The following is a 20019-nucleotide window of genomic DNA, read 5'->3' as shown; positions in this document are numbered from 1 at the left end:
GGGAGCGGGGCCGGGGGCTCCCCGCACCGCCCCGCACCGCGCCGGGCCGGGCCGGGCGGCGGGGGAAGGAGCTCCGCGCCGCGGCCGCCGCCATTGGCAGAGCCGCGCAGCGCCGTCCAGGAAACGGCTCGGGTTGCAGCGGGGGGAGTGACCAGGGGAGGGAGGAAGGGAGCCGGGGGAGCGCGCCGAGAGAGGGGGGGGGAGGAAAAAAAAAAAACCCCAACAAACCCACCCACCCACCCACCCGCGGGGGGCTGTCGGCTTGACAAAGCTGCGGCGGCTCGGGGAGGGCGGCTGGATGGAGCGGAGCGGGGCCCGCGGCGCTCTGCTCGGCGATGCCCGCGCGGGGGAGGAGGCTGCTGGCGCCGGGCACGGCGGGCTCGCCCCTCTGAGGCGGTAGCCGCTGCAGCCGAGCGAGGGGACGGGACGGGACGGGACGCCGGGCCGGCTCCTGCCTCGCCTCCCTCCTGCTTCCCCCAGCCGCGTCCCGCGGGGGATGCGCCCCGCTGCGCCGCTGCGGGCTTGCCAGCCGGCCCCGCCGGGGCTGCCCGCGGAGTGACCGCGGCCGCGGAGGAGTTTCTCCCCGTCCCGGGGAGCCGCTGCTCGGCACCGCGCCTCAGCCCGCCTGTTGCGGGGGAGCGGAGCCTTCCCGCGGAGCTTTCTCGCTGCAGGTAATGGCTCCGGGCTGGGCTGGCCGGGGGAGCGGGGCGGAGGGAAGGTGCAGCCCCTAAAAAGCGAGGCGGTTGCAAGGTGGCGGAGGGCCGGGAGTCCCGGCGCTTCCCCGGCGCCCGCCCGCTGCGGAGCTCCGGCTGCCGGCGCGGGGCCTCGCACCTGGCGCACGGCGGCGGCGGGGCGGGCTGCGCGGGTGCGGGGCTCGGGCAGCCCCCGGGGCGGGATGCAGCGGGGCGGCGCGGGGCTGCGCTGCTCGCCGGCGGGGCCGCGGGTCGGTCTTTCTGTCACTCGGTCGTCTCTGCGGTGCCGGAGGGGGGGAAGCCCGAGCAACGCCGCTGCCCGCTGGGTCCGTGCCGGTTCCCCCGCTCCCGGCCGCCGGGTGCACGGGATGTCTTTGGGGACGGCTTCCAGCGGTGACAGCAGGACGGGCAGCGGGGGATGAGGAGGGGAGGCTCGGCCTCGGGGGAGCAGCCCCCCGGTTCGGCGGCCGGCACCGCCTCGACGGGCCGCCCGGAGCCCGGCAGGCGAGAAGCGGGAGGTCCTCCCCCGCCGTGCCCGCCGCGGGGCTCGGGGAGCGGGGCCGGCCGTACGGAACTGCCCCCGCCTGAGATAAGGGGGAAAAGAAATCCGCGATGAAATATATATTTAAATGCAAAACGGCCCGTTCAAACAGGGACCCATTATGCGTTTGGTGTGAAACGCTATCAACATTTAAAACTTCATTGTCTCCTTTGTACCAAATCCCTGTAAATCTTCCACTAGCCTTTACTCATTTTCATCTGAAAAGCCTGTTTGGGCTGAATAGACAGCAATCAGCAGCCTCTGGACTTCTCTCTCTCTCTGGAATGTCAATTAAAATGCAGATTTCACACCGCCCCCCGCCCCCCCCCCCCCGCCCCGATCTCTTAGTGGCAAAAGACTTGAGAAAAACAGGATAGTCCTGGAAAGCAAATGAAAGAAGTTCAAACAATGAAAAAGTACTGAAGCTGCCAGCCGGTTCCCATTAGTCCTCCAGAATTAATGTTTAATAGCTGTGATGCTCAGATTTGCTTGGAGATTGAACTATGATGAAGAGTCTTGTTGGATATATGTGTGTGTGTATATATATTTACAGACGCATTTATATTTGTGTGTGTATATAAAGCTGCTCTAGCTTTAAAGCTTCATGTACCTGGATTTTTCTGATGAAGCTACTGGGTTTTTAGGGCGCTTGAGATTTCTTTGTGGGGGGAAGATCCATATTTCATTCAGATTTTGCTATTCCCTGCCTAAGAGAGAAAGATGCTGAAGAGTTATACAATGAGCAATGTATTGATTTGGTTAACATACTCTACAAATTGTACTCTCCCTGGGGAGCGATAAACATCTTATAAACAACAATGGAAGTAGATTAAAAAGAACACTGAGCATTGAATTTAATTAATGCCACTGCTGAACAAGTAGTACTTGTTTGTGTGTGTGAGTGTGCTTAAACTGAAGTACAGCTTGGAGGAATTTGGTTGGGCTCCCAAACCAGTCTGCTTTCCCATGCTTGTCAGTTTGGCAAAGAAATTTGGGCAGGTATGTGACGAGGTGAAAATTGACTTGATGAGCGAGTGGCAAGGAGAGCCATCAATCATTGGAGGCTGACAACTCCTCCCCGAAGTGTAGGCTGAGAAGAGAGACAGAGTTCCCTTTCAAGGGGAAAAATAAACACTACGTGTGGCTTTCACTGAGTCTGAGACTCCAGGAGGGATTATGGTATTGTAGTCAGGAAGCCAGAATTGTGGAGGCCAAAAAGCATGCTGGGGCTGTGTTCCAAACATTGAGATAGAGGTACATAATTATCCAGCACAGGAGGTCTTTCCAGCGACTCGTCCCCCAGCAACTGTGGCGATTAAACTATGAAAAGAATTTGGTTTCGTTTCATCTTCATTGGACTCCGCTTCTTTTGGGAAAGGGCAATCCTCGAACCCTGGTCGCTGTCGTGGTGGTAAAAAGTGGTTTGGCTCCATGGATGGGTCCAGAGCTCTGATTTTTGCTTTGCTACACCTTTGCAAGCCACCGTTTTGAGTTTTCTGCTGCCCTGTGGATGAAGAGTCCCTTCTTTCTGCTGGCAGATGCTCAGGTGCAGAAGCTGGCAGAAGTCTTCAGGTGAGAAGATGCGTGGTCAAGTAGCCTTGTGCTGCACTTCAGGACTTAGGATGAGGGTAGGAACCGCAAACGTGCTTTCAGTGGCATTTAATGTAGCCTAAAAATCTTAAACAGCTGAAACGTAAGTGGAATTAATGCTGTTAAAAAAGAGTCTGGAATATATGCTAGCATTCTGGTATGTTTTCTTTTGCAAAATTATGATTAAATTTTGCATTTATATGCATAGCCTTTATTCGGGCTTTACAGGATGATTTATGGAAATTAAATTAGCTTTACATCCAGTCTGTTAATTAGTGTTTCTAGCTGCTTTACAGCTGGATAAACTGAGCTAGAGAGCTGTGGCTGTCGGACAGCGAGTCGGGCGGTTGACCTGGGTGGTGGAGTCCAGGGGGGCTTGCTCCAGTCCTTCACCAAATGCAAACCCGTCCCGGAGACAGAGCTCTCTTCAGTTCTACACCTGCTCTGCGCTTATTTAGAGAAGCGCTCAGCAAGCTCTTTGCAAATGTTTTTGCAGTGGTCTGGTGGTGTTTTCACTGGGGATTTAATAGTGGTTGCTAGCTTGTGGTCTGGGATGCTCATGCTATGCTTAAATCTCTAAAGGAGGGGCAGAGCTTTGAGCTGATAGCAGCTGAGGTGAAAAAAGCTTGCCCTGAAGTATCAGGGATTCACCTGAAATACCATATATTAATTATTTTCCCCAAGTGCCTTCTTTATGTAATCTAAAATCTGTTTCTACTGACTCCAGAAGTATTGTATATAGTACCCAAGATAAAAGATGCCTCAACAGCATTTCTGTCCTTAGCACTGTGAACTTGGTTTGTACATGCAGGTAGCAAAAGGCTAGTAAGATCTGAGTAAACTTTTTAATGGTTGGCTTTATAAAAGGAGAATATTTGTCTGTGTTTCGGTGTACTCTATGCACTCCATGCTGAGGTACCACATCCAAATGACAGGGAGTTTTGAGAAGTTTGTCTTTATGGCTACATTTTCCTCTTTTTTTGGGTTTTTGTTTGCTTGTTTTTCAAGGGTGAAGGCAGGAGGGAAAACTCTTTTTCTCTAAATAAAACTCTATGTTATTTTTTTCCCTTCAAGACAAGTGCTCTCTAAGCTTCAGTTGGGTTTCATCACATCTAAGATGAATCATTGGCCAGATTAGAACAATTGCTGCAGTTACTTGTTTTATCCATTTACTGAGGTTTACCATCTTTTATTTTTGAAGCGGAAAATTGGGTCTAATTTTCTGGTTGAGCTGTTAAATCAGCCTGTGAGGATGCTCTTCTGACCCTCACCTGGCATCTTAGTGTGGTGGCAACAGGGTCCTCTGAAGGGAGTGCCAGTTACTTGGGTACCTTGGGTACTCTCTTCTCTCTTCCATCAGCCCGTGCCTGGATTACCAGTTAACTCCATCAATTTAAATTAGTTTTACTGTGAATAAAATAGACATTTTTTTTCCCCCATCTGAAAAATATATATATCAATAAGCATTGTTGAGAGAGAGAGAAATGTGTGTGCACGCAGTTTAGCGTATATGAATGGAAAATGATGCTGGGGAGGTCTCCTGTGAAACTGCAGTCTGTACCACGCTTTATACAGATTTTAATTGCCTGTAATGCAATGTAGCTAACCAGTGTCCCTGCAAAGACTGGAGCCTTTCACCTGTACAGGACTCTCCGGCTTTAAAAGGACACTGAACTGAGTCAGAAGAAGGTATATCCATAGGGGAGCTGGAAGTCCTGAGGTGAAATAAAGTTTTACTACAGATTATCCAAGTCTAAAGAGTATTTTTTCAACTGTTTTTCTTGTGGAAAATTACTGAACTCTTGCAAATTCAGCTGACCGCAGAACTGCCTAGGTGAAGGAATGAAAAACAAGGCAAACTTACATAAACCTTCAAACAATAACAAGAATATAATTTGTGTAATTGTGGTAATTTTGTAGCATTACAGGTTATGTGCCTGCACATGTGTGTGCCTCTCGTTTTTTAAAAACTGTATATTTTTCTGTCAGTAAAATAGCCCTCTAAATATGTGCTGAGAAGTGATTTTGTGAAAACAAGGAGGACTTGGTTACGCCTCAGGTGATGATGGAAACTGCTAACAGAAAATGAAAAGTCACTCACTTTTCACATGTTCTTGAAGCTGGAAAACTATTTTTCCCATCCTCCTCCTCCCCTCCCTCTCACCTCAGCTCTGTTCGGGGCTTTCTGAAGTTTTTTGGTTTGTGTTTTAAGATGTTTTCCCTGACAGTGTTAAATCTCTCTCCTCCCCACAGCAGCAGCCGTTGTTCCAAGGGAGGAGGTGCTACCCTGGCCGAAGGCACTGCTTTCTCTCCATGCTTCTCTAGAGGTGTTCAGATGGGATTAAAGTCCACATGGAGATATGGAAATGGACCAGGAATTTACTCTAAAAAGATGGTCAGCTGGGATTTGGGTTGCCTTATCTGCCTGGTGGTGGTCACCATGGCTGGACTTTCCCTGGCTCGACCTTCGTTTAATTTAGTTGTTGAAGACACCACGCTGGAACCTGAAGGTAAATCACTCTACAATCCCTAATTCTGCAAAATAAGTAATTTTGAATGCCTGAACGCCTGAACTAGAAGTCAACATCTTTATATGCTTTGGTAAATCTAAGGCAAGTAACAGATTAGCCCTCAAGAGTTATGTTTTTTGACTTTTCCTGCTCACACACGGGCTGTGTTCATGCAAGCATGCGTTTATGTAATCTTAGGCAAGCAAGTGGTGTCAGTGATTTCACTTGGGACTGTCATCACGTTGCATAATCAAAGTGTACGGCTGAAAGTTTTCAGGAATGGGTCTTTAAGGACCAGTCTGTTGCACTACATACGTGTTACATGTTGCCATCTCAAGGAACGAAATGGGTGTATAGCTGCATATCTTTGTGATTGTCTGAGAAGTTCAGAGAAAAAGAAATCCCAATAGTTTTCAGTCACGTGGTCTGAATGTTTAATTTTGCCAGGCACTCTGCAAAAATGGTGTTGCAGCTTTATTGGTGTTTGTACTTTGAATAAATTTCCCTATTGCTGTTAATATCCAAGAAAATCGGTACGGTGTCTGGATTGCAAGTTCTGGAAGTGTACATGTTGCGATCCGAATAGCAAGGACTGCGGTTTATTACTGTGAAAGCAAAGGTTAATTGAGACCTTTACATTGGAAGAAGTGTTTTGATAAAATCTCCTATTTTGAGCCTGCACCTGTTGGTATGTTCTTTTAGGTATATCCGTTCCTCAAGCTTTGCAAAGTGGTTTTCTTCTCTAAAGAGCTAAGGAAGGACTGCTTTTTTTATTGTTGGGAGCTGATTGTATTTAAGAATGATTTTACTGTATTGTGTAGGATCTCTCCTGCTCTCTGAGCACCTTAGCGGGAAAGCAAGGCTTCCTTCATAAGGTTTTATCTGCCCTTTGGAGGAGTGATTACGTTTCTAATAACTCAACTGTCAAACCAATGTAATAGTCCATAGAGCATTTTTGATCTGGCAAGCTTGCTGGAGAGAATTTGGCCTTTACACATTCTACTACTCATGTCCACGGATACAGCTTTGTTTTTATTTAATACATTTTCATGCAAAACTTATTTGTTTCTATCTACTGCCTCTAAAAATAGACGTCACCAGCTAACACAATTTTAGAATGTGTTCCAAGTACATTTTTATTGATGGCAGGGGATGAACTATTTAGAGACGATGAGCCCTCCTCCCTAGCAAGCATTCCTGAAAAAAATTAACAAAGTGTAGCAATATCGTCATCTGTCAGCCATAGAGATTGTTGATAGCAAAGATTTCTGTTTTTTTTTTTTTTTTTTTTCTTTTGAAGGTAGCTCAAGAATTAAAAGAAAGCCCAACTCTCATCACCACTTACTGTATGATTTGTTAGTTGCACATCTGGTGCCTTTTTGGCTTTCCAGAGGAATGACAAAATAATGAATAATTCTGGTTTCAGATTAGCTGTTTGTAGTGAGGTCCCCTAGTTTTAAGGTTAAATCAGAAAGAGTGTGATTGCGTGATTGGGGGAGTATTTTACAGGGAGAAGAGTAATATTTTTTTGAATGATGCCTGATAATTTTTCAGCTTTTCAAGGAAAGAATAGCTTTTATTATTTAAAAAAGCACAGTTTAAAAATGTTTCTTCCACAGTGAATATCCAGGGGGTGGAATCTGGGTTTTATCAAAGAGTAAATTGTTAAAAAGGATTTAAAACTTCTTCCCTGGGCGGGAATGTTACTGACATGAAACGATTTTAGACGTGAGAACCCGAATCATTACCAGAAACAAGGAAAAAAAAAAAACCCGCTTCTAAGTTAATTGTATAATAAGAGCTTTTATGCTGCAGAATACGGGGAATTGTGTGGGATTTATATCTGAGATTTGGGAAATAAAACCTCCTTTATGTACTTTGTTAAACCCCTTTAAAAAAAAATACCAAGTTTTTACACATTCACCTTCTCTGGGTTCCATCACTGCCACCCACAAGCTCTCCAAGCCCAAAACAAAACAGAAAACCCTTCAAAAAAATCTCTTCAAAGACAAAGCGGACTTCTTTATTAATTTAGTAAATGCCAAACGTTTTGGCCACAGCTAATTCGGGGGGTCAGGTGCTCTAATAATGTAAATTTTCGGTAGGGCTGCTGACTGTGCAGTCATTAGAGCGATGACATTTCATACCAGCTGAGAAGGTCGACAGGGCCATGACCTTTGGTGACTTGTGTTGGTCTGTTCCTTAGGCTTCCTTCATGGACGTGCCCTAAATTTTGTCTTTTTTTGAAGTTAGGTGCTTGTATTGTTACTATTTATTGTCTTAGTGACTCAGAATATTCAAAAAGCTGTATGCAACATTAACAGGAATTGAGATTGTGGCTTTTCGTTCCTTTGATTGTAATAGAGAATGTGCTCTTGTCTCTTAGCTAAACATCACTTTAGGGATGTTTGCAACCATTTTCTGCAGAGTATCTGGTTAAGGATGTACTTTAGTACAAGCACTATTTGTCTAGTAGGGTAATCAGCTGCATGGATGCGTGCAGGGTACGCGCAAGACGTTGCGATGCATCAGGGTACTTTACTCTTGGTTATCCGTGGTTCTGATCTCTTTGGTAGCACGCTTCTCTTGGGTGCTTTTATAAAACGCTGGGCTCGTTGAGCTCTGAATGTCATCTGTGACCATTGGATATTACTCTGGTACGTATGAAAGTATTTGCACTGAAGATGGTGTCTTGAGCCATTGTAAATTCTGATGTCAATACTGATATCGTGGGATCCTGAGTATGGTTGTTATTGGTTGTGGTGCTTTCTTAAGCAGTGAAGGTAAAATCTGAGGCTGTTAAGCAGTGTGAGCAGAAACAGGACCCGTAGGAGTTGGTTTGGGGACTGTCAACTATCAAATTATATTTTGCATCAAGTGTTTACATATATGTTTTTTTTTTTATCCTAGGGAGTATAAAGACTTTCTGCTTGTAAATATTTAGAAATAAGTCTACCCCAATATGTACAAAGGAGCCATTCTCTTTCTGTGTACCCAGGCTATGAAGGTCTTTGATGATAGCCAACATTTCAAAAGGGCTCTGACCGCACACGTAGGTTGAAGGGTTACTTTGTGAACTGAATAATTAGTTTAGACATATATTTGATAAATAGCAAGCTCTCCCTTGACCTTCCCTTGCCCAAGCTGTGTGTTATCGTTCTGCTGGGTAGCTAATTTAGTCTCTTCCCCACGTGCAATGCCTTGACGCTGTCCTTGGAGCACCCACTCAGAGCCCTTGCCTGGTGCAGTAACAACGCGTTTCGGTTCTTTTAATTTAGGTCAAATTTCAAAGGACTAATTTAAGCTTTCCACAAGGGACAGCCTAATTCTGTGTCCTGTGAAAAACGCAGTCGTTCAAAATGGCCTTAAATGTGCATTTGGGAGGTTCCTAGGAGCAGCAGTGAAGGAGAGAGACCTTCTTTAATGGGTGATGTGTGCTTATGGCAGCTCTGAAGTGAATAACGAGTGGTCATTTGGGTTTTAACTCAGTCACAGCTGTTTGCCGGCACTAAACAACATACAAATACAAACACATTCAGCGCAGTACCCAGAGTAACCCCAAGTACCCGGAGTACCCAAAGTACCTTCCTTTTTATAAAGATGTTACATAATATGAGCAATATACCTTCCTTTTTGTAAAAATGTTGGCAGTGCTTAAAGGTTAATGTCACCTGTGGTCAGAAGGTTAACGTCACCTGTGGTCACAGTGGTTAGCACAGTCCATTTGGAGATCCTTCGGTAGCCGCCGTGACCTGCCTTGATCAGGACGTGGGGTCTTGTGGGGTGCTTCTCAGGCTCCGGGGCTGCAGCACGTGGAGGAGGGATGCTGCGGTGGTGGGGTGTCCCCTGCCCCATGTGCTCCCCGTCCTGGGGTGCTCCCGTGGGTCCTCTCCATGCTGGTGCCACCTTGCTGCGAGGTTGCAGGGCTGGTGGGACCCCACACAGTGGTCATCTTCTCAGGACAGAGGTGGTGGAGAAGCACCAGGGTGCTGCTTCCAATTTGGTAGGAAAAATAAAGCAAAAAGTTCACCCAGGGTTCCCTTGTTACCTTTTTTTCTTTTTACAAGAGCAGTGGCTCTGATATCTGCAAGTTACGATTAACAATTCAAACTGATTAGTTAAATCGGAGAGTTGGTTTGTTTATTTTTTTTTTAAGGAAGGCAATTATCAGAGCCCATTATGGAGGAATGTGACATCCCCACAGCTTTGGGTGAGGGCTGGATGCCCTTTCAGAGATCCGGTTCAGTAAGTTATTTGGCCCAGTACAGGAATTGCTAGCTGAGATTCTGGGGAATTGTACAACAGCCAGATTAAATCAGTCTTAATGTGTCCATTCTGCGTTTAAAATCTGCAGTCCTTTAGCAGAGGCATGCTCTGGAGCTGCAGACTAATTGGGCATGGGTAGGGTTGTTATTTACAGTCGGTGTTGGTGAGACACTGGGAGTTGGTAATGTGTCAGCGGGGCAACTATTTTGCAAAGTACCACAAATAATTGCACATTCCAGGCTTATCTGCCATATTTTACAATTGCAGCTTTTTGAAGGAAAAAAAAAACAACCCCAAGTTGTTAACTTTTAGGAATTTGATTCCTTTAGTGATTTTTATTTTTGGAGCCAGAAGATTTTCAAAGATGCCGAGTTGTGGGAGTTTTTTATTTTTTGAAAACCGCTTGTATAGATAAAACCCCAAACCAGGCACCAACTCCGATGGATGCATAGTTTTCTAATCTTAAAATAGTTCTTCCTTGGCAGAGAACTTGCAACAAATTTCAGGCTATAGTAACTTGTTTTACAGGCAAGCTACGAACCTTTGAAAGCAGAATTTACAATGAAAATGCTGACAACTCCAGTTATGCAACGTTGTGTATGCATGAGACGATGGACTATTGTGGTGTTTTAATAATAACCATAGCATAGCTCTTAATGAGCATATTTCAATATCCAGCTTCAGTGGAAATGATCACTTGCCTTTATACAAATACATTCAAAGATTTTTCTTAGAATGAATATTTAGTTTAGGAACAGATGGGAGTGCGAGAAAAATACTCAACTGTCCCTTTTTCTCTCATTAATAGAGAAAAATGCCTTACTACAAGGGTCAGATTTTTAAGTGTTAAACATTTGTGACTCCTCAAGGTTGAAGCTTTAGAGTGAAAGCGGAGACTTTCTTCGAAGCACCACTCCTTAGCAATATAAATCCGTGTTTTTAATAGAACCATCACCCACTTAGGCAAGTTACATCTTGTCTATTTGTAATAGTGCACCTGGTTTGACTAGAAGAGAAAATTTATTTCAGTGTAGTTAAACAAGTGCAAAATTCATGCTGAAAAGACATCAAGGAACCCAAAACGTGTCTGAAATGATGAAGAGTCTGGAGTTTTGCCCCAGTGTGACTGAGGGTTTGGTCCCCTGGTCGCAGGCTGGACGCGCCACGCTCCTCCATCGCAGCTCGGCAGGTGGGAGCATCTTCTGCAGCGTCGGTCCGGACGCACCGATTTGTGTTTGTGGCGGCTGTGGGAAACCGGACAATACATGATTTGGCAGGAGCCTGCCAGGGTAAAATTATCCTTACAGCAATTTGTGAACCGACTTGAAATTCAGACCTTTGAATTTAGGTTCAGCACATCGTGCTGTATGTCTGTGGCATTGTTTTTTGGGGGATTTGGCACGGCGTGCCCCCAAAATCAGAGATGCCGGCTTGTAGTACCAGGGACTAAACTGGCTTTTAAACTGATTGAAAGAGAAGTTGAAGCAACTTTGAATACAGGCAAATCTTAAATAAAGACCAGATTTGCGGGAGTGCAGCAGCCAACAGCTCCTGTTATAATTACGAAATGTGCGCTGGGAGCACCGAGCTGTTCTGGAAGTTTGGCCCTTTGGGTTTCAGTTGGAGTCGAGAACGTCAGCGAAACTGCATCGGCATTTACTGCTTGGGGACTGCGCCTCTCAGCGAGGACAGCTGCAAAATGAGATATTCTGTAACGGGTAAATATTTATGTGGATTTTTTTTAAACTTTTAAAACCAGCTTATAATTCGTACACCAATTATGTGTGCCTCCAGGTTATCCTTTCCCATCTCTTAATTATCACTGCTGGGGTTTTTTTGTGGTTGTGGAGTTTTTTTGGTGGGTTTTTTTTTGTTTTGTTTTTTTCGAAAGAACCCCTTTTTTTAGGGGTTTGGTTTTTCTGGACCTACTTCTGAGTGTTGGAGTAGTCAGGACCTACTTATGAGTATCGGAGTAGTCAGCACCTGGTATAGAGATGTGTCTCATGGGCTTCACTTTCTGCTGGTTCAGGTCCTTTTGCTGCTTGTCACCACACAAATGACGTTATCCGTATCGAAGACAGGGACAGAAAGGCAAACTAAGTGCTAGCTGAATTCTACCGTGCTGCTTCCTTCACTTGCCATTCCTATTATTATTTTAATTTTATTTTTAAAATGACTCTGAGTGAAAGTATTTGGTGAACCTCAGCAAAGCTGAGGAGTTGTGAGATCTGACCTACTTTCGTTCCCCTCCTCACATGCCGTTGCACGTTGTGTGTAATTATTGCTTTTCCTTCCCCGCAAAAGAACTGGCTCATCAGTTCGGGACATTAACCGATGTCGAGCGGCCTCGCAAAGCGCCTTACGGTAGCAAAGCCTCAAGAACTGAGAGGAGGGGGAAATTCCTTTGTACCAAGGAAACGGCTTGCATTTGTGAGGGTTTACTGGGAAGGGCGGTGTGCAGGGGGACTGGAGGGGAGAAAAAGGAGGATGAGAAGCTGGTTGGGGAGGAGAAAATCCTATTTTGGCAGTATTTTATTTTTATTTTCTCCTAGCTTTTCATGAGTTTCTATTTTGACAGGAGTTTTGTGACATGGTAGTTATCACCTCAGGCTTTCTCCCAGGGGGCTTGTGGCTGTTTCTGAGTGGGGTTTGGGGGTGGGTGCTGTGGCTGGCCGTGCCTTGGGTGCTGTGGCTGGCCGTGCCTTAGCAGTCTGCGCTGGCCAGCACAAGTCTGTAGGAGGTTAAATTGTGGCTGGATGGGACAGAACTTGATCAGAGCACCGTGCTGCAACTTAGTTTTTAAACGTAATAAAAAGTTGTGGTGGGGAACAACTACATCAGGTTCACGATACTCTTTCTTTAGGATGGTCTATGTGGGTGTGCAGGGGTACAGGTGAGCTGCTGGCAGGACCGGCTGCTGGGCAGCAAGGGAGAGCGTGCTGTCGTGAGACTTGCTTTGCAAGTTTGTACAGTGCCCTGCTCAGCGTCTCCGTGTTGCAATGTTTAATTTGTTTCAAGGAAAGTATTAACGATTTACAATTCTGAATGCCACCCAACAGTTCTTAAAAATCATTTCAAAACCCCAGTTTAAATTTTGAGCAGTTCTTGAGCTTGGGTCTATTAAGCATAGTTTAATTGTGAAAACCAATCCTGTTTAGATATTAGTGTTGAAGTACCCAGATTTATCTGATATTGTTTACTTACCAGAGTAGCGCAGGTATTTCAGACGTGCAGGATTAACACGGAGGCTCTGTAATAAATCTGCAGCGCACCAGTACGCAGTAATAGCCCTTCTCCTAACAATTCAGAAGCATTTGAACCATCTTCCATTAGTATGGCAAAGTGCCCAGGAGCCGCTGCTACAGCAAGGAGTGACGGAGGTGTCTGCAAGTTAAAAATAACCCTTGTCATGTAAATGGTTGTGGGCCACCTGGAAGTGCAGATAGCCAGCCTAGCTTTTAACTTCAGAGCTTGTTCTGCTGCTCCTTCCTTGTCCCCGGGTACCACTGGTGACTGTTCTCCGTGTGGAGCTGGAATTAAATTAGCTCTGATGTCTTTTGACTAAATGTTGGTCTCGGTTAAAAGGGAGACTGGTATGCCTTGAAGCTTTGAAGTATTTGGAGAATATCCTATGGTTTATACACATTGTGGGTAGGACTTTCAAAAGTGCTGAGGGGATGTTTTGGGGATATTGTTTCCAGTGACTTTTTTCAAATCCCACTTTAGGAAGTGGGGGAAGATGAATTTCAGGGGAACGGGCAAGATGAGACTTCCAGACGAGCTGCTAAAATTAAGAGGATTTGTATAGTCAAGTAGAAATGGGACTGTGTACAAAAGAAACAACTGCTGACTTGCTTATAGGGAATCTGAATGCATCCAGAACTAACACTCGAACATGAAATTGTGCAATTTTTAACCTCACAGTTGTAACTTATTTCTTTTGCATGTTGAGTAGTAATAGTCCCGAGCATGGCCTTCAGCAAACCTGGAAGAAAAAGGTTGTGTTTTTATGTTTGGATTTATGCTATGTTCTGTTATGTTTTTATGTTGCTCTTGAAATGCAAATAAAGAACCTGAAAAAAGTTCCTACAGATTGGAATAGATGGGAGAAAATATTAAAACCAAGAAAAACCCTTGGTGACTAAATATACGTGCCGATACCTTTTCCCAAGGCTGTGTATCTTTTATGGAGCCCTTCCCAAGCGACTTTAATGCTAAGTTGGACGATGGTAGTTGGTTAAATTGCTCTGCCACTTGGTTATGTGCAGAATACAGTCAGGAAGATTTGATGTTCTGCTGTTGCTGAAAGTAGAAACAATGAGAAAATGATCCTAGTCTTGGATTCTGCTTTTTAGAGAGAGAAGGTTAATTTTTTTTTTCAGCTTTTCATTTGAGGTTCTGGCAAGAGGTGATACATTTCCCCTTTGTATTGTATAATAGCTTACATGAGAAGACCCTTCTGTAATGAGTTAGAAGAGTAGTTAATTATTTTTGAGATTGCGTTACATATGTGCTAGGTTTATATTGTACTCCCCAGTACACTTAGCACAGAGACTATCACTCTTAATACTTCAGGCAGCTGATGGAGCTTATGGCTTGAACAGAAATGGTCAAGATTTGGTGCCTGGAACCAAAGATTCAAATCCTGAAGATGGCCTGTAGTTTCTCATCATTCTGATGAAATTATAAAAGGCAGCACAATAATTTTAGGGGTTTTGGTGTGGCTGCTAAGGTTGGGGGTGTGTTCTCCCTCTGTGGTTACCAAGCTTTTGTGCAGAAGACATACTGATGCTTTGCTGTTGCTTGCTCTGTCCCATATCTGGAGATAAATCCTACGGTGACTGTTGTATGAAGAAGTCTTCATCCTGTAAGGAGCAGACTGTGAAGAATGGGGACAAACAGGAAGAAATCGCAGGGCAGTTCCCAGCAGCAGGAGGTGGCCTTACTGGTCTCTCTGGTGTTTACTTTGAACTTGGCATGCTCAGTCTTCCCTGGCTTGGCTTCCAAAAGCATAAAGCACACAGCCAAGCCCATGAGCATGTGATACTTGGCATTTTTGATGCACGTTGCGTGGTTATGCAGCCATAACTCAATTATCACAACTATAAAGACAGGTAGGAGCAAGCAGGCTACAAGTTGTAGGAATTTTTAATCTCTTCATGAAGCCTAGACAAGTACAATTTTTTTTCCTTTTGAGAAGGAGTCATCTTCCTTTAACCACAGGGTGAGACACATCAACCCAACTGCTTTGCAGCCGTCAAAACCGTGCTGAAACAGTTCATGCACCTCGCCCTGTGTCCGCCAACATAGCAGGAGACCTCATGAGGTTTGCCCCCACTGCTCTGTTCTGCTGGGTGTGATGGGGCCCTTGTGTCTGTAGCCAGGGCTAGATGCTGCTTGGGGGTAGCTACCTCGAGGAGCTGCAGTTCCATCATTGCTCATCTGCCAAAGAGCATTACACAAGGCAGATGGAATCGTGTGGGGACAACTTTTAGGTGCACAGGCAGAACTTTTCTCTTGGCCAGGGGGTCCTGCAAGTGGTGAAACTCTTTGCTGTTCACCAGATTTATTTATTTTTCTAAGTCTTCAAAGCTTAGGAAAACAAGTTAGTGCAGCGTAATATTTTCCCTTACCCGTGATGACATTGGCAAGTATTTCTGTTGGAGGAGATTCACTTTTTTTTATGATCTTAGTATATGTAACACTCAGTAGGAGTTGACATGATGCTGGAGGTCCACGCGCTAGCAGGTCAGTGTGGCTGGAAGCTCTACGCTTGCTAGAGTACCAGGCGTGTGTTATGTGGCAACGCTTACTTTGTTTTGCAAATGTTCACTTCCAGGGCAAAAGGATTCCTCCTGTTCCTCAGACGCTTTTTTTGTTCTGGTTTCATCTCTTGTACCCATCAGGTGACTAGGTCCTTATAGGATAAGGATAATAGGGTTAAAGAAGATGCCAGGAAAAAATATCTCAGTTTATTTTGGAGAGTCTGGCGCTTAACATTTTGTGGAAGTCGCTGTGCTTTCAAATAGAGCAGCCCTGGGAGCTTGTTCTAAAGGAACAAGTGAAGACTTAGAATCTGCCACATTTTTTGTGTTTATAACTATCACATATATCTCCTGCTCTTTGGTGCTGTTTGATGAAGTTTTTCTACAAGACCTAGATCTTTTTAATCGGATTTGAACAATTAATGTTTTTATACATTGGCGGGGGAGGGGGGGAATGATTCCTCCTCTTCGGAGTCTTGTTCACAGTGACAAAGGAATTTTTTAAATTTTTTTTGTGTTTTAAAATTATGGAAGGAACTTTAGTAACTTGGAAAGGAAAGTATTTTATCAGAACAGAGACTTCCTGATTATGCCTGGCGGAGGCAGAGCTGGGCATAGCTGGCAGCTAGCTGACGGAAACGCAGTACAAATAAGACAGCAGGAATCCAGTGACTTTGGAGAAGCAGATGGATGAATTGCAAACACTATTTTGTCCCCCTTTGTATAAGGAGACATGCTCAGCCTTTGTGGCTTTGGTTTGCTGTTAGCTGACAGGAGATAGTCACCATGGCCAGGAATGGCTCTTTGCATTTTTAAACCGGTGGCCGTTTCTTTTGTAGGCTGAGGTTATCATACGTCATCAGAAGAGGACATGGAGCTACTCTTAATATTAGCCTGCCAACTTAAATTGAGGGAGAAGCCCATCAGCTGGTACCTGGGAGGAGGGAGGGAAGGTTGCAGACCTGACTGATGGTACCTGGGCTTCCTGATCCTGCAGCGGCTGCCTCCCGGAGAGAGCGTGAAGGCTTGGGTTTGACTCTCAAAGTCACGGGGCCCATGGCTGTTCTGCTTCAGGCATAGCTCGACATCCCCATTCCATGTCGCTCATCCAGCGTGGTCTTGCTGGATCTTCCCCAATGACAGGAAGAACAGGAGAAGGGGCAGGAGAAGCAGGAGCAGTGGCAGTGGTTGGCAGCCTGGCGTTCCCTGTGGGGACATTCAGTTTTGCAATGAACCTCTTGGATTCTTGACAGGTCAGGTCCGTTGACCCTTCTGGGCACACTATGGTGAGTGTTTAGTTATTTACTAAAGCCTTTTGAAGGGAAAGTGGCTTGATGGGGTCTGAGGCTTTTGTGTTACAGAGAGTTGTGTGAGAATCTTTGCTGGGGTTAGCTATTAGCTGATTGTTTAATTATTTGGCTCTGTAACTAAGTAACTAAGTGCCTTGAGCCTTAAGATAAGCAGCTCTTTGTTAACATTTTAATAAATGGAGGCAAATAATAATAATTTAAAACCTAAGGAAGTCTAAATCTCTCATTTCAGTGACCAAATCTTGAACAGAAGCATGATTTGGAATACAACTGTGTATCTCATAATAATCTGAAATAGCACATTCAGAATGTTCCCAGTCCTCTATTGTGGTCATGGTTTTTATACAAACATTATTTACTCCATTTGATGGCTGGATGGCATAAACCATGCTGCGAGACTGTATGAGCAGGCAAAGAAAAAGTTCACGTCTGTTTATTTAACAGCAGCTTGGTTTTCCATGGCAGTATTGTTCAATAGCTCCACCTATAATGTTAAAATACATTGTGTGCACCACTATTGCAAATAAGGATGTAGCTGAGAGCAGACAATAGCAGAAGCAACGTTCCTTCCCTTGTCCCCCAGTATTTAAGCACGTCACCAGAAATTTTACACATGCCTTTGCTGCTTGTTTGTTATTTAAGGGGTGATAGACAGGTGTTATTCACATCAGTTAATGCACCTTTGCAGTAGGAGCTAATGCCACAATTATACGATTTGCAGGAGAACTGGCTTGGGAAGGCATCCCATGCTGCCTTCCCTCGGCCGTGCAGAGCTCGCCCAGCAAAGGTCTGATCTACAGGCTTATGGTGGTGGCTGGAGGATACAGTTTCAAGGCAGAGCTTCAGAGAGGGCTGGAGGAGCATGAAGGTGATACCAGATCATCAAGCCTTGCTTGCTGGTGCAGGCTCTGCAGGGCTGTCTCCTCCTTCTCCCATCTAGCTATTTTCACTAAGGGAAAATTCAGGAGGATGCTGCTGAAAACACTGGAGGATGGGTACAAGTGAGGGCTGAGCAAACTTGCAGCCTTATTTCTCTGGTACGCTCAAAAGACTTGGAAGCGGGGAAATAATCCTGATGTCAGCCTCAGGGGAAGCATTGATTTGATGGTGCAGCATGCACAGGAGTTCAAAATTTGTCCCTAAATTTCAAAGCGGTATAAAAATCCTTGTGCGGTGTCCTGGAGAGAGAGTTAACTTTGCAGCATAGGTTGTTTATGTGCTGCCGGGAATTTTTTAACAGTTTAAACTGGTTGATTTTTGCAGTGAAGCTGTTGGGCGGACTCATGCCTCCGAATCCCACCTGTTCTCTGTTTGCTTTTGGGCACCATTTCAAACCCACACTGGAAAAAGTTTATAGGCAAACATTATAAAAAGTGACAGTCTTAAGTGCTGCTACATTCTAGTTTGGCAACACAAAGGCTTACCTGAAATAACTCACTATTTCCAAACATGACTTCATTATTTCATGACAACACTTTGTGCTGTATCTTCCCTGATACTCTAGAGAGAAAGAAATGGAGGAGCATAATATTTACCAAATGCTAATACCTATTTGAAACTTGTTTTTCTTTAGTATGCTAGTCATTTTCCTTGTAAAAGGAATTTTTTTTGTAATTTTGAAATGAATTACTGTTCCTGAGTTTGGATTTGGATTTGTATTGAAAGGCTCAGTGTAAATTTGGGGATAATAGTTTAAAAAGAGATGAAATCAAGGATGGGAGGTAGAAAATTCTTTTCCTTGTAATTGTATGCGAACAACGGATCTGCTCAGGAGGACACCGCAGCCTGTGTGACCATCCTGCGAGTTTCCTGCAGCTGTTCAGTGAAAGCCGCTAACGCACTTAAAGGAGGGTTGAGTTATCTTCACCCATGGTGGCTTTTACAAAGTTTAAACAAAGACATTTTTAAAGATTCCTGTACATTGTTGGCACAGTGTAAACTCTGTAAAAGAAGTTTTCTTTGCAGGTAGAGCATTACGAAGAAGTCTTAAAAACTTCAAAGTGAATTAGCTAGCTGGCTTCAGCTATTTGTTTTTAATTTGACAGTGGAATCTGGACTTTAAAAAAAAATATCTCAAGCATACTCAAAAATACTCATTACTGATATGAAATATATGTAGAAAGGAGCCCGTGCTCCTTCTGGAAATGAGATTTCTAACAGTATAGTGTGGTGCTCGGTGAAACACTTGCATTGCAGATCTGTGGATTCTTGACTGTATCGCAAGACTGAATTAGTTTATAAGGAGTATAAAGCTGTATTGTAGCTTGTCCTAGACTTTGAGATGGAACTTTGCATACTAGAAAGTTTAGAGGCCTTGTTATAAAATCTAAATCCAGGAATCTTTACAGTCTCCGTAATTGGTCTTGTTTAGATGGTTTTATGTACTTCTCCTGGCCACCATCTTGGTGTGACGCATGTGTCAAATCTGTTGTTTGAAAAAACCATGTTTGCCCTAGGGAAAAAGCCAGGAGAAGCTTTGCTTGCTTTGCAGGGGCACATCCCTGGATCTGGTCTCCCTTTGCTTCAGGCAAACTCACACTGAACTCCCTGAAATTACACGATTCCAGGATGAGTCGGAGGAGAAATTGGGCACACTATTTTCAAGTGCGTCAGTATAACCCAATATTTATATGCATGAGTGTCCCACTGTGGTGGCCCACTTCTGGTACTCATAGAATCATAGAATATCTCGAGTTGGAAGGGACTCATAAGGATCATCGAGTCCAGCTCCCTGCTCCTCGCAGGACTACCCAAAACTAAACTGCTGACAGGGCTTCAACACTTCCAAACTCCCATCCACGGGCTAGCTCAGATGTGACGCTTGCTTAGACTCCTCTGTTGAAGGTGTGGTACACGAAATGACAACGCCAAGGATGAGGAATACAGGTTTCAGGGTTTCGGTATTCTTAGAAGCAAGGGTGGACACCGAGGAGTCGCGTATTTTAATATTCCCTCCGACTCCCAAACAAACAGAGGTGTGTGTTTTATTTACACACGCACACAGTGGTGCACAGTTGGTGCGTGCGTGGGGAAGGATGAGTGCCGGGGAGCAGCTGTCCCTGCGATGGGACCCTCCTCGGGAGCAAACAGAAGATGCCTTCATGCTGCTTTGCCTTATTTACTTTTCATGCCGGCCTTGGCGAGGCCGGGAGGCTCGCGGGAGAGGGATACTGTGGTTGTAGGGAGAAAGCGGTTACAAAAGCAGCCCGTATACTGGGCACAGCCCGAGTGTGTGGGTCCCTCCGCCCTGTGCCCAGCCATCCCACTGCCCCTGTGGGGACGGTCCCGGGTGCCCGGGGCTGCGGTTCCCTTCCCCCTGCTGAGAGCCAGCCTTGGAAGTGGGTG

At 45.0% G+C, this 20019-nt stretch overlaps 1 protein-coding gene across 4 annotated transcripts in view; it reads left to right on the top strand.

Moving 5' to 3' along the window:
• Window positions 1-239: 239 nt before the first annotated feature.
• Window positions 240-20019, top strand: part of FGFR2 (fibroblast growth factor receptor 2) — an 88517-nt gene continuing 68737 nt past the window's right edge. For 3 of the 4 annotated variants that reach the window (XM_072870922.1, XM_072870921.1, XM_072870919.1), the window contains exons 1-2: window positions 538-671; window positions 5077-5333. In XM_072870922.1, the coding sequence (XP_072727023.1) occupies window positions 5159-5333 (175 nt within the window). In that variant the 5' untranslated portion in view covers window positions 538-671; window positions 5077-5158. Of the gene's footprint in view, window positions 672-5076; window positions 5334-20019 lie in introns of all 4 variants that reach the window. The other variant, XM_072870920.1, reaches the window with a different exon arrangement.

Source organism: Ciconia boyciana, chromosome 8 (assembly GCF_034638445.1).
Source record: "Ciconia boyciana chromosome 8, ASM3463844v1, whole genome shotgun sequence".
Taxonomy (NCBI): Eukaryota; Metazoa; Chordata; class Aves; order Ciconiiformes; family Ciconiidae; genus Ciconia; species Ciconia boyciana.
This window is presented reverse-complemented; position numbering and strand designations above follow the sequence as displayed.